Consider the following 12,500-nt stretch of genomic DNA (forward strand, 5'->3'; position numbering starts at 1 on the left):
TTCTCATGCATGCATATATCCACATGATTAAATATAACAATTGATCACATACTAACGCAACCAAACAATCAAATAATTACCTCCACGTATAACTGGAACCCGGTTATCACAATGACCCTAGTAAAAAATACTTGTTGTATTTTTGTTTAGTTTCAACGATCATCTCTGAGTTTGTTCAGTGATCGCTGAACATGTGCCATAAATATTTCAAAGAACAAGTATTCTCCAAAGACAAAACTCACACCAAAAGAACCTTCAATGATGTCAAAAAAGTAGCTGAAAAAAGAGACACATCAGTTCATGATCTGAAGTGGATTAAGTGATAACAGAATGTCTAAATCAAAGTGTGAAATCTGACCAAGACTTAGCGAACACTAAAAAATCTTTCAAGATGAATCACTGCCAGCGATCAAATGAATCTTACTCTACAATATTAATTTATGCCTCATCCTTTATGCACAAAAGGACAACCTCATACCTCACACAGAAAGGTATACGTATGGAGTTACTTTATTGTCTCCAAACATGCTTACCAACTTTGTAAATGTCGACTGTTCATATGCAGCCAAAAGTCTGCATGTCTAAAGACAAAGAACAAGCTCTCCACTAGAAGTTTTCCACGTGTCTTGTACCCTATGACTTGCATTAAATGCATTGGGTATAAATAGCTGAGAAGATCTCTCTTCTTAGCAACGCCTTCTTCTTCTTCTTACTTTCTTCTTTCTTGTTCTTAATCTTCTTTGTGCTTTCCTTTATGTTTCTTGAATTGTTTAGATTAGGTCTTTACTTTATCAATTTTAGCAGTAATCTAAAAATTCTATATTGATCTTCTTTCATCAATAAAAGAATTTAAAAAGTGAAAATATGTGTGTTTGTATTCATCCCTTCTTCTAGAAACTGTTAACTTTAAAACTCTTGTAGATCCGTTTGGGACCAACATTTTGTAAACCGAGTTCAGTGAACTTTAAACTCAAAGCTTCTATCTTTAAGATAACAGATGGCAGTAGTTCGTAACACTTCATTGTCAGATCTTGAATTCATAAAAAAATCAGAGGAGAACTCATTAGCTTGAAATCAGAGAGATTGGCCTTTGAAATTCAACAGCTTTCTGTCCAACAGCTATCACTTGAGTTCAACAAGGATTATGACAGATGTGAAGCATGATTTTGAGAAAACTCAAAAATCAAAGTTGTAAAACTTTGTCTTATATTTTCAACGAGCCTGATGCATGGACGGATGAGATATGATCAAAATACAACAACCTCACAGATTTGACAGTAATTATGAATGTACATGATTAATAACTCTAATTGTTCTAAGTCTTAACTCTGATTGCACCAAATCCAAACTCTGAATGTATTAAGTCTGAACTATGGATGAACTAGTTCAGAACTCTGAATGAAACTCTGGATAAACTAGTCCGAACTTTGTATGAATATAGCTAAACTTTGAATCCACTTTAAACGAACTTTGAACCTTGATTGACCGAACTCTGACAACTTTAACACTTGGTAATCTGTTAACTCTTAACTTTAGCCCTTCACACTTAGATCTCTGGATCTTTTAATCAGAGATCTGAATCCACACAAACATCTCTGAATTCTTAAAACTCTATTTCTTAATTATCATTCAAGTAATTAACTCAATACACAACAGCTTTGCAACAACATTGTACTTTCCTTTTGAACAATACATCTGACCCTTCTATGCTTTGAATCTTTGAGAACTTAAAACATGATTCATATCCATCTGTTATAAATCCAGTACCATTTGAATCGACTTAATTGGTGCTCTGATATGAGAGATATGAGCAATATCATACAACATCGCAAATCTGTCAACATGCTGATTTTTATTCCATCACCAAAAAATTGAACAATGTTTGGAATAGTCAAATCACAAACAAGATGTTGATTCTAAAACTTTGATTCTCTTGATATAGAGACTCCATCAAATCAGATTACCAAATGCTCAACCAATAAATGTTTGATTCGAAGAAGAAATTAAGTCAATATCCAATATACTTTTAGAATAATGATTGCAGAAACTCAGATCCCTAACTTCTTAGATTAGAAGAATGATTAACGACACTCAAAAGTCTCAATCTCAAACAAAACTCCAGAACAATAACTGTAAATACTCAGATTTCTAATTGATCATGTCAAAATCTGATTATAAGCACTCAAAGGTCTAGCACCTTTAATAAATTTTCAAAATAATGATTACAGAAATTCACACTTTTAATTAATTAGAACAAAATCTAATTATAAGCACTCGAACTTCTAGTATCTTTTCCAGATCAGACTCGGAACATGAAAATTCAGAATCAAGAATGTGGAGTGCAGAAACAGATTGTGAAGTGAATCAAGAACATTTAACCTCATTTCTTTTCAAAGAATCATCAAAATCGAGATTGAATTCCACAAAACTCAAAATCAATCTTCAAATTGAGAAAAATCATAGAATTGATACCTTGGAGTTAAGCACACGTATAAGATCACTCTTGAAGATCCAAATCTTCAATTGTTGTCATAGATGACGGATTTGACAATAGAACATAAACTCCATATAGATTGAGTACAAATAGGCATGAAGAACACTTTTATTGAAGGATCACTACTCATATGCGTGGGTAACAATGGAGGGAATAGGAGAATTGAACAATCAAGAACTATACGACTCTCATAACCTCATTGTGTATTTTTATGTGTGTGTAATCTCTAAAAACAAATGAGCCCAAGACACCTATTTATAGGGTCCAAATACAATTAAAAAGCCTAACAATCTAATAGACCCAAAATACAAAGATACTTTATAAAACTTTCATATAATTTGGGGCTAATTAGACATAACAATGATTTGGCTCGAATGGGAAAAGAATTGTGCGATGTAAAATACGTGACACCCTTTTTATTGCGAAGGAAAACTTCACGTTAAAATGACAATGCAATTGTATTTGTAGCATTTAAGCACATGGATTCGATGCAAATGGAAATTGGAGTTATCATGTCGAGCTAAATCAGGCAATGCAAAAGAAGTTGATGATCCAAATAGAGTTGTCGTTTGGTCAGTTCGATAAACCAAAAATTACGAGGTGGATCCAAACATTACTCCAACTAGGGGTATTAACAAGTCGAGTCGAGTTGCATGTTATTCAAGCTCAGTTTCAAAAAATATTACAAAACTCGAGCTCAAATAACTTCTTCTCAATAGGGCGTAGGCTTGATATTGTTTTATAGGCTGGAACTTGAGATCATTAGCTTGCTTATTTGTTCCATCTCAATAAATTTTATACTCTAATCATATGATTTATGAACATGTTTGATTTGGAAAAGTGTATGCTTGAATGGCTCCGCTAGGTCGACTCAAAACAATTTTAATCGAGCATTTTAACAAGCCGAGTCCAACATTGGTGTTATAGAGCTCGTCTCGTTAAGTTAAACAAGTTTTAGTGTGTGTTCGAGATCGACTCGAGCTCCATGATTATTAAGTTCGAGCTCGTGTAGCTCATTAAAAACTCGACTCGACTTGTTACCACCCCTAACTCTAACCAAGATACCTACACATAAGTCTTTCTACCGCTCAATGTGACTCATTCGATTCATTGGCATGGATCATGATAAAATGCACATTTGCATTAACAATTTGGTTACCCGAAATTATATAAACTTCTAAAATTTATAATTGATATATATAGTTTGATGAATAGCGTTTAGAATTTCACTACACCAAGTGTTCAAATATTAAAATTGTCTGTAAAGCCTATATGTGTGGTGTTTAGTTAAATACTCGTTGTGTTGATTTGTAGTTTGAATCACACCTTCAAAAAATATTTGAAGTAGTTGTCTCCATTTTTTTACATGGGCACACCTTTAAATCGTTGTTGATTGTAGTTTGAATCACAAGAGAATTAAAGAGTTGATGGTTAAGCCATACTACATGTTAGGAGGTGCGGAATACACACTTATATAAGCTAGTTAGAACCCAAAGTTGCCAGATGGCGCCTTATGACGGTAGCTATGTCCCGTATGCCCGGAATCAAAAACAGTTTCCACCAAGTGTTACTTTGAAAAAATGTTCAGCAAGCTACATGGTCTCTAAAATTGCAACAATTTCTTGTTCTTGGGGATTTATTCGTGTAATCTAAATGTTCTTGTAGTGATATAGGTGCTTCTTTTAGAATGAAACAACGCGTTTCCTCAAAGATTACTTGATAGCTACGACTAGATTCAAGATACAGTACACAATCACTCGGCGTTTTTGTATATTTTAACAAAGTTATTAATAATAATGCTATAAATTAATGATTAATACAGTATAATACGAACAGGGGAGTTTAGGAGTATTTTGTTTTCTTACATAGATGAGTTAAAGCTTGTGAAGGAATGAAGCTGAATAAATAAGATAAAAACATACCAATTTATAAAGAAGAAATGGCTAATTCCTCATCTTCTTGAAGCCCTGCTAAACATATCTTTGATGCTGTGTGAATTCATCTCTTTTGGCTTTGCCTTTTTACTTCGGGTGACTCTCTTCTCAATCCCTCCTGTCTGTTCCTGGAATCACATTATTATTCAACAAATGTTTTGAATAATTAATTAGATAGAGGTTGATTACTACTATTAGCTACCTGTATGGGATTACTATTAAATGAAGAATGAGTAGTTGGTAGGAGGGTTTCAGTAATATCTGCTGCTGCTTCATCATCATCCATATTTAACCTGAAACTTTGAAAAGTTTAAGAATAATGATTGAATTGAATAGAAAATACAGCAGGTTTGGTTTGGTTTGGTTTGGTTTTAGAGAAGAAAAACAACCCAAGATTGTTACATAGGAGCTTCAACCATGGCTCATCTTTCAAGTATTCACCCAAAATCATCACTGCATCACCCACTGCAAACAAACACAAAACAAATTAAAATCATTCTTAATGAATGTACTTCACAGATCAACATTGAGGATGAAGGATCTTCATTTATTATCACTTGCAAACACATACAATCCTCTTTCTTAGCCTATGTTTCAAAAACTAGATGTTGGCTAAAAATAGCTAGTCACATACGAAAGAATAGTAAACGGAGCACACCGCAGAAAGATTCTAAATATGATGATAAAAACCAGCTTATAAGCTAGATGACAATGTAAAAAAGACATGTTGAAAAGTTACTGAATTGCATATAAGAAGCATAATTAGAAAAGAAAAAGAAAAGTAACAAAGCCCTAGGAACTTATTGAAAAACTATCTCAAGTAGCTTTTTAAAAAGCTAGCCAATGGCTTTACCACAAAAGCCTTTTTCAATAAACTCAAAAAATTAACTAGCTTATGGTTGCCAAACATTGTATTAGAGTCCTAAAACCTCTAGTTCTGGTAATTGTTTTTTGCAATTAGAGGTAGAGATCAGGTTGCCAACATGGCCTTACGGTTGCTCTACTCTTCGAGGTAGAGGTTAGGCCTGCGAAATTCCCATCCCAGACCCCACCTTCGGATGGGAGTTACTAGTTTGTTTGGTTATATATGTGTATATATATATATATATATATGTACGTATATATATATACATGTATGTATATATATATATGTATATATCTGACCCCTCTTATTTGATACAAGAGATCCAAAACTTGAAGTAGGAGTCACTTCGGTTCCTTCATACATATAGGGATATGTATATATATATATATATATATGTATGTATGTATGTATGTATGTATGTATGTATGTATGTATGTATGTATGTATATATATATATGTATGTATGTATATATGTTCAGAGTCGGGTTCAAACGAGAAAGCTACCGATTTAAGAGAATAAGAGAACGGTCGAATCACATGTGATTTTACACTAACATCACGTACATAATCACATGTGATTCACACGAGTTTGCCTCACGACCTAAAGACGCGGCCATACCGCCCATACACTTTTTTGCCCGTTAATGTAAAATCACATATGATTTTGCACGTGATTTGGCCGTTTTCGTATTCTCTTAAATAGTTAGCCTTCTCGTTTGATCCTCCCTCTTTATGTTTATGTATATATGTATAAGGTTGGGTTCCAGTGAGAATGAAAGTTATCTTGAGAAGGGTAAGAAGAGATCTCCACCCTTGAATCAATCCTAATTGAAGAGAACCAGTATGTCAACAGTAATGACTAATGAGATATAAGGGTCCAAATCCCTTCTTACACTTCTCACTTTAACTCCTATTCTCACATGATCCTTCGTCTATATGTACATGTATATACGTATGGAGACAGCTTACAACAAATGTTATATCAAGAGCTCACAACATAAGAATGTTCTACGAACGGTTCCACATACCTCTAATTAAGACCACATACAAATAGGTCATATATTAAAAGGTAGTAGAATGTGATGTATTCAATGCAAAAAGTGTGTTAAACATATTAGATGTATGAGATGAAGAAACTAAAGTATGTTGTTAGATTAGATGTTTGAGGGATGGAGGTACAATTTTTTTAAAAGAACACTAAAAAGGTAAAGAAAATAAGTCAAAAATCGTGCACCATGGCTGCTAATTGATTCATCAGAGTTCACAATGTCCTTTGTTGCTTCTGGCCAAAGTTGTCTTAACAAGAATTTTTTTTGATAAAAAAGAGAATCTTATCCTTTGCCTCCCCCCCCCCATGAAAACTGTCAAAAATTATAGGTGTGAAATAGAGTTGTTCACGGACAAAAACACCAACTAAAAAAGCAGGCTTGCACAACCATTCTTGAAACAATGGGCGAGACCTGTGTGATGCAAAAATAATTTCAGAGAGCCCCAACAGCCTCGTTTATATTTTTTTTCACAAATATATAATTAATTTTTATAATTTATAATTTGTAGGATACTCCATCCACTTATTTCAGCTACATCTTTGGGATTGTTTGACACTATAATTAGGAATTTAAAGCACACAACATTGGGCTTCTATTATTGAGAAAAGATTGCGCTACGTGGTCTTAAACTAATCTTATTTAGTCGGCTATTCTTGTCTTAGCATGACTGATGTCTAGAAAGGTTGTTATTCATGTGACACTGTTGGCATAAGATTGCCTTCCTTAAGTATCAGCATTTTAAGGTTGCAGAAGCATGTTAAGGAGTGTTGAAAACTTGTGTCAATATTGGATTTGGAAGTTGTAAGTTCTAGGTTCCATAGAAAATATTTCATATACCTTAAAAGGGACATCTGTATTTTGTGAAGCTATTCTTTTCTATAGCCATCCTAACTCTGTGTGTACCAAGTCCTATTTTAAGTTGGAAAGAAAATTGTTTATTTTGAATGACTTTACATAGGCTTTTTTTATGTAAAAGACTTTAGGCCTGTTAGCCCATGGCAAGCCCGACCCATTTATAGGGCAGGTAATGGCAACGTATCAAGCTCGCAGAAAAGGGCTTGGTTTTGCTATGTTCCTTGGACAAAAAAATGAGGTTGGGTCTGACACGGGCCCATAAATGATCACCTCTAGTGTGAGATATAGTTGGTACATATTTTCTAGGATTTTCTTAACTCTAGAAATCTATTGAGATGTAATATAATCACACTGTACATAAAATCCTATATCAGTTAAAGAATTGATCCGTTAAAATTACAAAAAACATTCCCTTTTCACTTTTATACCCCCCAGCAATTCAATGAACCTTCTAAAATTTTCAGGTGTGTTAGTCCATGGTTTCATCCAAGGATGACCAACTTGGGCCTTACGATGTAAAATGTACCTTAGTTTGTTATTCTCTGGTTATGTTAGTCTTACTCTCGAACCATGTTTTACTTCTCCATATATTAGTTTTTATGAATCTAAACGATGTTTTGCTTCTTCATACTATTTACCTCAACTCCTATACAAATGGATTCTTCTTTAGACTATTCTAAGATTATGATCCCTATCATTTTAATATCATAAAATTAGTTCTCTCAGTGTGCATCTCTTCCTCCAAGATCATGATCACTGATTCTAAGTTGGGCCTAGGTTGTGTACTTATGCAAAAAAAATCGGGTAATACTTATGCTTCGAGGCAATTAAAGGAGCATGAGAAAAAGTATATGACACCTAATTTAGAGTTAACTGTGGTTTTTTGCATTGAAGATTTGGAGACATTATCTCTATGGTACCCTTTGTGTCATTTACATGGATCATAAAAAATTTCCATAGTTGTTTAGCCGGAAAGAATTGAATATGCAGCAACAAAGATGGATGGAATTGCTTAAAGACTACAATTGCGAGATTTGGTACCATCCAGGTAATACTAATGTTGTAGCTGATGTGTTAAACAGAAAAGCTAGGGAAAAATCTCTAATAATTAAAGCTCTATGAATCAAAGTAGTGCTTGAAATTATGATAATAAAAGAAGCACAAAATGATGCCCTTACGAGTGAAAACATAGAAAAGGAATGGATGGTTTATCAGGAAAAACTTCTAGAGATTGATGATCAAGGACTTCGAATGTTTCAAAACAGAGCAAGATTCCAATGTTGGGAGGACATTGATAAGTTATTTAGGGTGAAACACATAAGTCAACATATTCTACTCACCTAAGTATTAAAGATTTTTATATAAAAATATAATAATAAATTTATAGCCTTGGTTAGTGGCCCACTATCTCTAATGTCGGAGAATTTAGGGTTATAATAGCTAAAGTTTGACACCACTCTCCTCTCCACAAAAATTTAAGAACTTAACCATTTTCTTCACTTAGTTAGAAACTTTCTGCTGAACTAAACACACACACACACACACACTCACTTACAAGAGCCGTGAAGAGAGGAACACAAGAAAGAAGAAAACTCAAATTAGGTGCAAGGGTTAATAAAGAAAAGATGATCTAAGCTCTAAAATTCTCATTTCAGCCCCAAGTCCTACTTTCAGCACTTAATTTCCAAAACCCTAAGGTGATTACATGTTTTTTTACATTTTGATGACGTGTGCATTATAGTTATATGTTCTATACGAAATTGATGGTGATTTCTAGCTAAATATGTGATTATTGCATGTTCAAGTTATATCTATTATGAGCTTTAAGATGTTTGAATATGTAAGATCTTCATTTTATGAAAACACGAGAGCACCATTTTACTATAGTCAATCACATGTAATATTATAGTCCATCACAAGTGATACTAGATCAAAGACCCGGGAGACCTTGCAGGCTCTCTGGCTGGCTTATTACAACCTACTCCACTTCGATTGAAGGTTTGGGAGGCAATTACCATGGATCTTGTGGAAGAATTACCGAAATCTTATGGAATTCGGTTTTGGTAGTGGTGGACATATTAAGCAAGTATGCTCACTTTATAGGGTTGCAACATCCTTTTACAGCTCAGACGGTGGCTGCTGTTTTTACACGTGAAGTCATTTGGTTACATGGTGTTCCTAAGTCAAGGATTACAAATAGAGATAAGAGTTTTTTTAGCAACTTTTGGAAAGAATTGTTTTAAGTTGCAAGGTACCAGATTGAAGTTTAGAACAACATATCATCCACAAACGGAGGTTTTTGATCAGAGTTTGAAAGATAGACCTAAGCAATAGGGCAAATGGCTGGGTTGGGCCAAGTATTCTTATAATACGGCTTATCATTCGGGTCTCAAATGTTCTCCTTTTAAGGTGATGTATGGTAGGGATCCCCCAACTTTGTTGAGGTATAAGGAAAAGTCGCCGGTTTTGCAAGGCATGAATAAGGAGCTACAGGACCGAAATGAAATTCTTGATACGGTTCGTATGTATTTGTTGAAAGCCTAGTTGCAGACAAAACAATATGCAGAGTTGGGTCGTAAGGAAGATAATTTTGAGGTAGGGGATTTGGTTTTCATCAAGGTTCGTCCTTATAGACAAAAATCTCTGGTTTATCGTCGTAATTGGATGCCGTCAGCCAGGTTCTATGGCCCATACCTAGTACTGGAGTGGATTGGAATTGTAGCATATAAATTGGAATTACCCCCTATGTTTAACATCCATCCCGTTCTCCATATTTTTCAATTACGAATAGCCATAGGGACGAGTGTTTCCTCGTCAATTGATTTGTTGACTGAGCCAGATGATGTGTTGGATATTCGTCCTTTGCAAGGTGTGTTACCTCCTCAATGGGAAATCTTGGTTAAATGGAGGGTTGGGTAATTTCAAAGCTACTTGGGAGGAGTTTGAGTTAATCAAGAACCAGTTTCCAGACTTCCACCTCGAGGACAAGGTGAAACTTTTGGGGCGTGGTATTGATAGGCATGTGGTCCAGTTTACATATGCAAGGCGAAAAGCTAAATAGGACTTGTGTAAGTGGGTCGTAGTTTTGGAAATTCGTTGTAGTGGCTGATATCTTTTGTTTGATGGTCATAATAATAAATAGGGTGTATAAATAAGAATAGTTAGTAGTGGAGGGGGATATCTCAAACTTTTGTTGACTTGTAATCATTCTGGAGAGTTCCACACCCTCTCAAGCTGTAGGATAATGAAAAGCATTACACAAGAGTTAATTCCTTTCAATTGAAGTTCAATTCATCAACTGCTAGAACATATATTAGCTTAAATGATAGATTCGTTTAATAAGTTTCAAATTTTATAAAGTTAGTATGTATTAGTTATGTTTTGTATACGTGATCCATCGCATTCTCTATTTTGTATATATAATGATATGTTCTATAAAATTGTGTTCGCAATGTTTCAATGTTTTATAAATATTTGGGATTGGATGATGATTCAAGAGATGTGACACTTCACAGGAACAGGGTGTGGCCTTTAGTGATACAAAATCTAACAAGAAACCCACCTAATACACAACCTATACACCCAACTAAGAAACTTCTAGTACCCCTGGGAAACCCAACTGAAAACTCTAAGTGATAATCCTCCTTATTGCAATTGCTACCAAAATGGGGGAACTTCAAAATCTCACCTTCATGGAAGTGTAACATTCCACTTCACTAAACCCCAATTACACCCCCTCCAACAAAACCAATTGTAGCTCTAAGGTAAGGCACAAAAACTTGTAACTAACCTGCCATCAAAAGTTTATTTGCCTATACTCCATCTCTTTTGAATCTTGCGTATCACCATTACTATGTTCAAATCTCCTACATTGTAAGCATTTTGTTGGTTGTAAATGGGTTTATACAATAAAGCAACATCCAAATGGTACTCTACATTACCCATAGGGGTTACTCTAGGGCTTATAGGATTGACCAAGACATTTTATGACACCCCTTACCCACAACACTTGAACCAAAACAAGTGTGCAATGTGGGAAGCGCGGCATCAAGCTTAACTAGTGTTGAAATACATGCCTTGTGAAAACATAACAAAGCATCTTGCATTAGATTCACAATATTCGTTACAAATCCTCAAGGAGTTACAACCTTGTAGCTAATATATAAGAAATATACAAGTTTCTTAGTTGCACTGTTAGACTAAATCAACTAGTCTAGTTTATATTATTAATATTGTCTAGGGTCCAAAGTGTAATTAGTTTTATCTATATAAGGTGTATCAGATTATTATTTTTCAATCAATATCAAGTTTTATATGGTATCAGAGCCTAACCCTAACCCTAAAATCGATCCTTCTACCTAACCCTAAAATCGGCGCCCTTCAACCCTAATCTGTCGGCGCTATTCCCTCAACCCTAATCTGCCGGCACTGTTCCTTCAACCCTAATCTGCCGGCACTGTTCCTTCAACCCTAATCTGCCGGCACTGTTCCTTCAACCCTAATNCCCTAATCTGCCGGCACTGTTCCTTCAACCCTAATCTGCCGGCACTGTTCCTTCAACCCTAATCTGCCGGCACTGTTCCTTCAACCCTAATCTGCTGGCGCTGTTCCTTCAACCACTCATCTGCCGGCCGGCGCCCTTTAACCCTAACCCTACAATTGGCACTCTTCAATTCATCAACAATCTGCCGACGCTAAAGACACATCAACTCAAAATTCATGGCAGCTATAATCACCTTTTCACATCAGGAGAAAACCATTCACAATTCACACAAATTCTCCTTCTCTCTCAAACCTACCAACTATGGCTATTGGCGTTCTATGATTGAAGCTTTTCTCACATCTCATAATCTCTTTGGTTATGTTGATGGAACAGTACCGTGCCCTGATCAGAAAATCACCAACGAATCAGCAACCACCGACAATCCAAGCTACATTCCGTGGATCTCAACCGATGACCACATTCGGATGCTTATCATCTCTACTGTATCCGAAGATTCTTATCGACACATTCAGGGAAAAACATCACGTGAGGTATGGTTATCTCTTAAAAGAGCTTATGCCCCTGTTACAGCCTCTCATGAATTTACTCTCAAAACTCAATTGCTTAGAATCACCATGAAGGGTGATGAAAAACCGGCTGATTACCTAAGCAGGGTTCACGAATATGCCACTGCTCTAGCAAACATTGGAGAACCAATGAAGGACAAAGACCTAGTAATGCTAACTATCGCAGGGCTTCGAGAGAAATACAATGTCATTAAAGGCAATTTACTGACCCGTTTACCTCCTGTTCGCTTCAA

General features: G+C 35.3%; 1 protein-coding gene across 5 annotated transcripts in view; it reads right to left on the reverse strand.

Annotated features, from left to right (window-relative positions):
- Positions 1-4,255: 4,255 nt before the first annotated feature.
- The window catches only part of LOC112502238 (ribonuclease H2 subunit B), a 24,362-nt gene continuing 16,117 nt past the window's right edge, over positions 4,256-12,500 (reverse strand). Inside the window, exons 8-10 of one of the 5 annotated variants that reach the window (XM_025106103.1) lie at positions 4,818-4,893; positions 4,631-4,727; positions 4,256-4,550 (exon numbers count right to left, since the gene is read on the reverse strand). In XM_025106103.1, the coding sequence (XP_024961871.1) occupies positions 4,446-4,550; positions 4,631-4,727; positions 4,818-4,893 (278 nt within the window). In that variant the 3' untranslated portion in view covers positions 4,256-4,445. Of the gene's footprint in view, positions 4,557-4,629; positions 4,728-4,817; positions 4,894-12,500 lie in introns of those variants that run through there. The other 4 variants (XM_025106101.1, XM_025106102.1, XR_003067652.1 and 1 more) reach the window with 4 other exon arrangements.

Source organism: Cynara cardunculus, unplaced genomic scaffold, assembly GCF_001531365.2.
Source record: "Cynara cardunculus var. scolymus isolate 2C unplaced genomic scaffold, CcrdV1 Un_Scaffold_1111, whole genome shotgun sequence".
In the NCBI taxonomy this organism is placed as follows: Eukaryota; Viridiplantae; Streptophyta; class Magnoliopsida; order Asterales; family Asteraceae; genus Cynara; species Cynara cardunculus.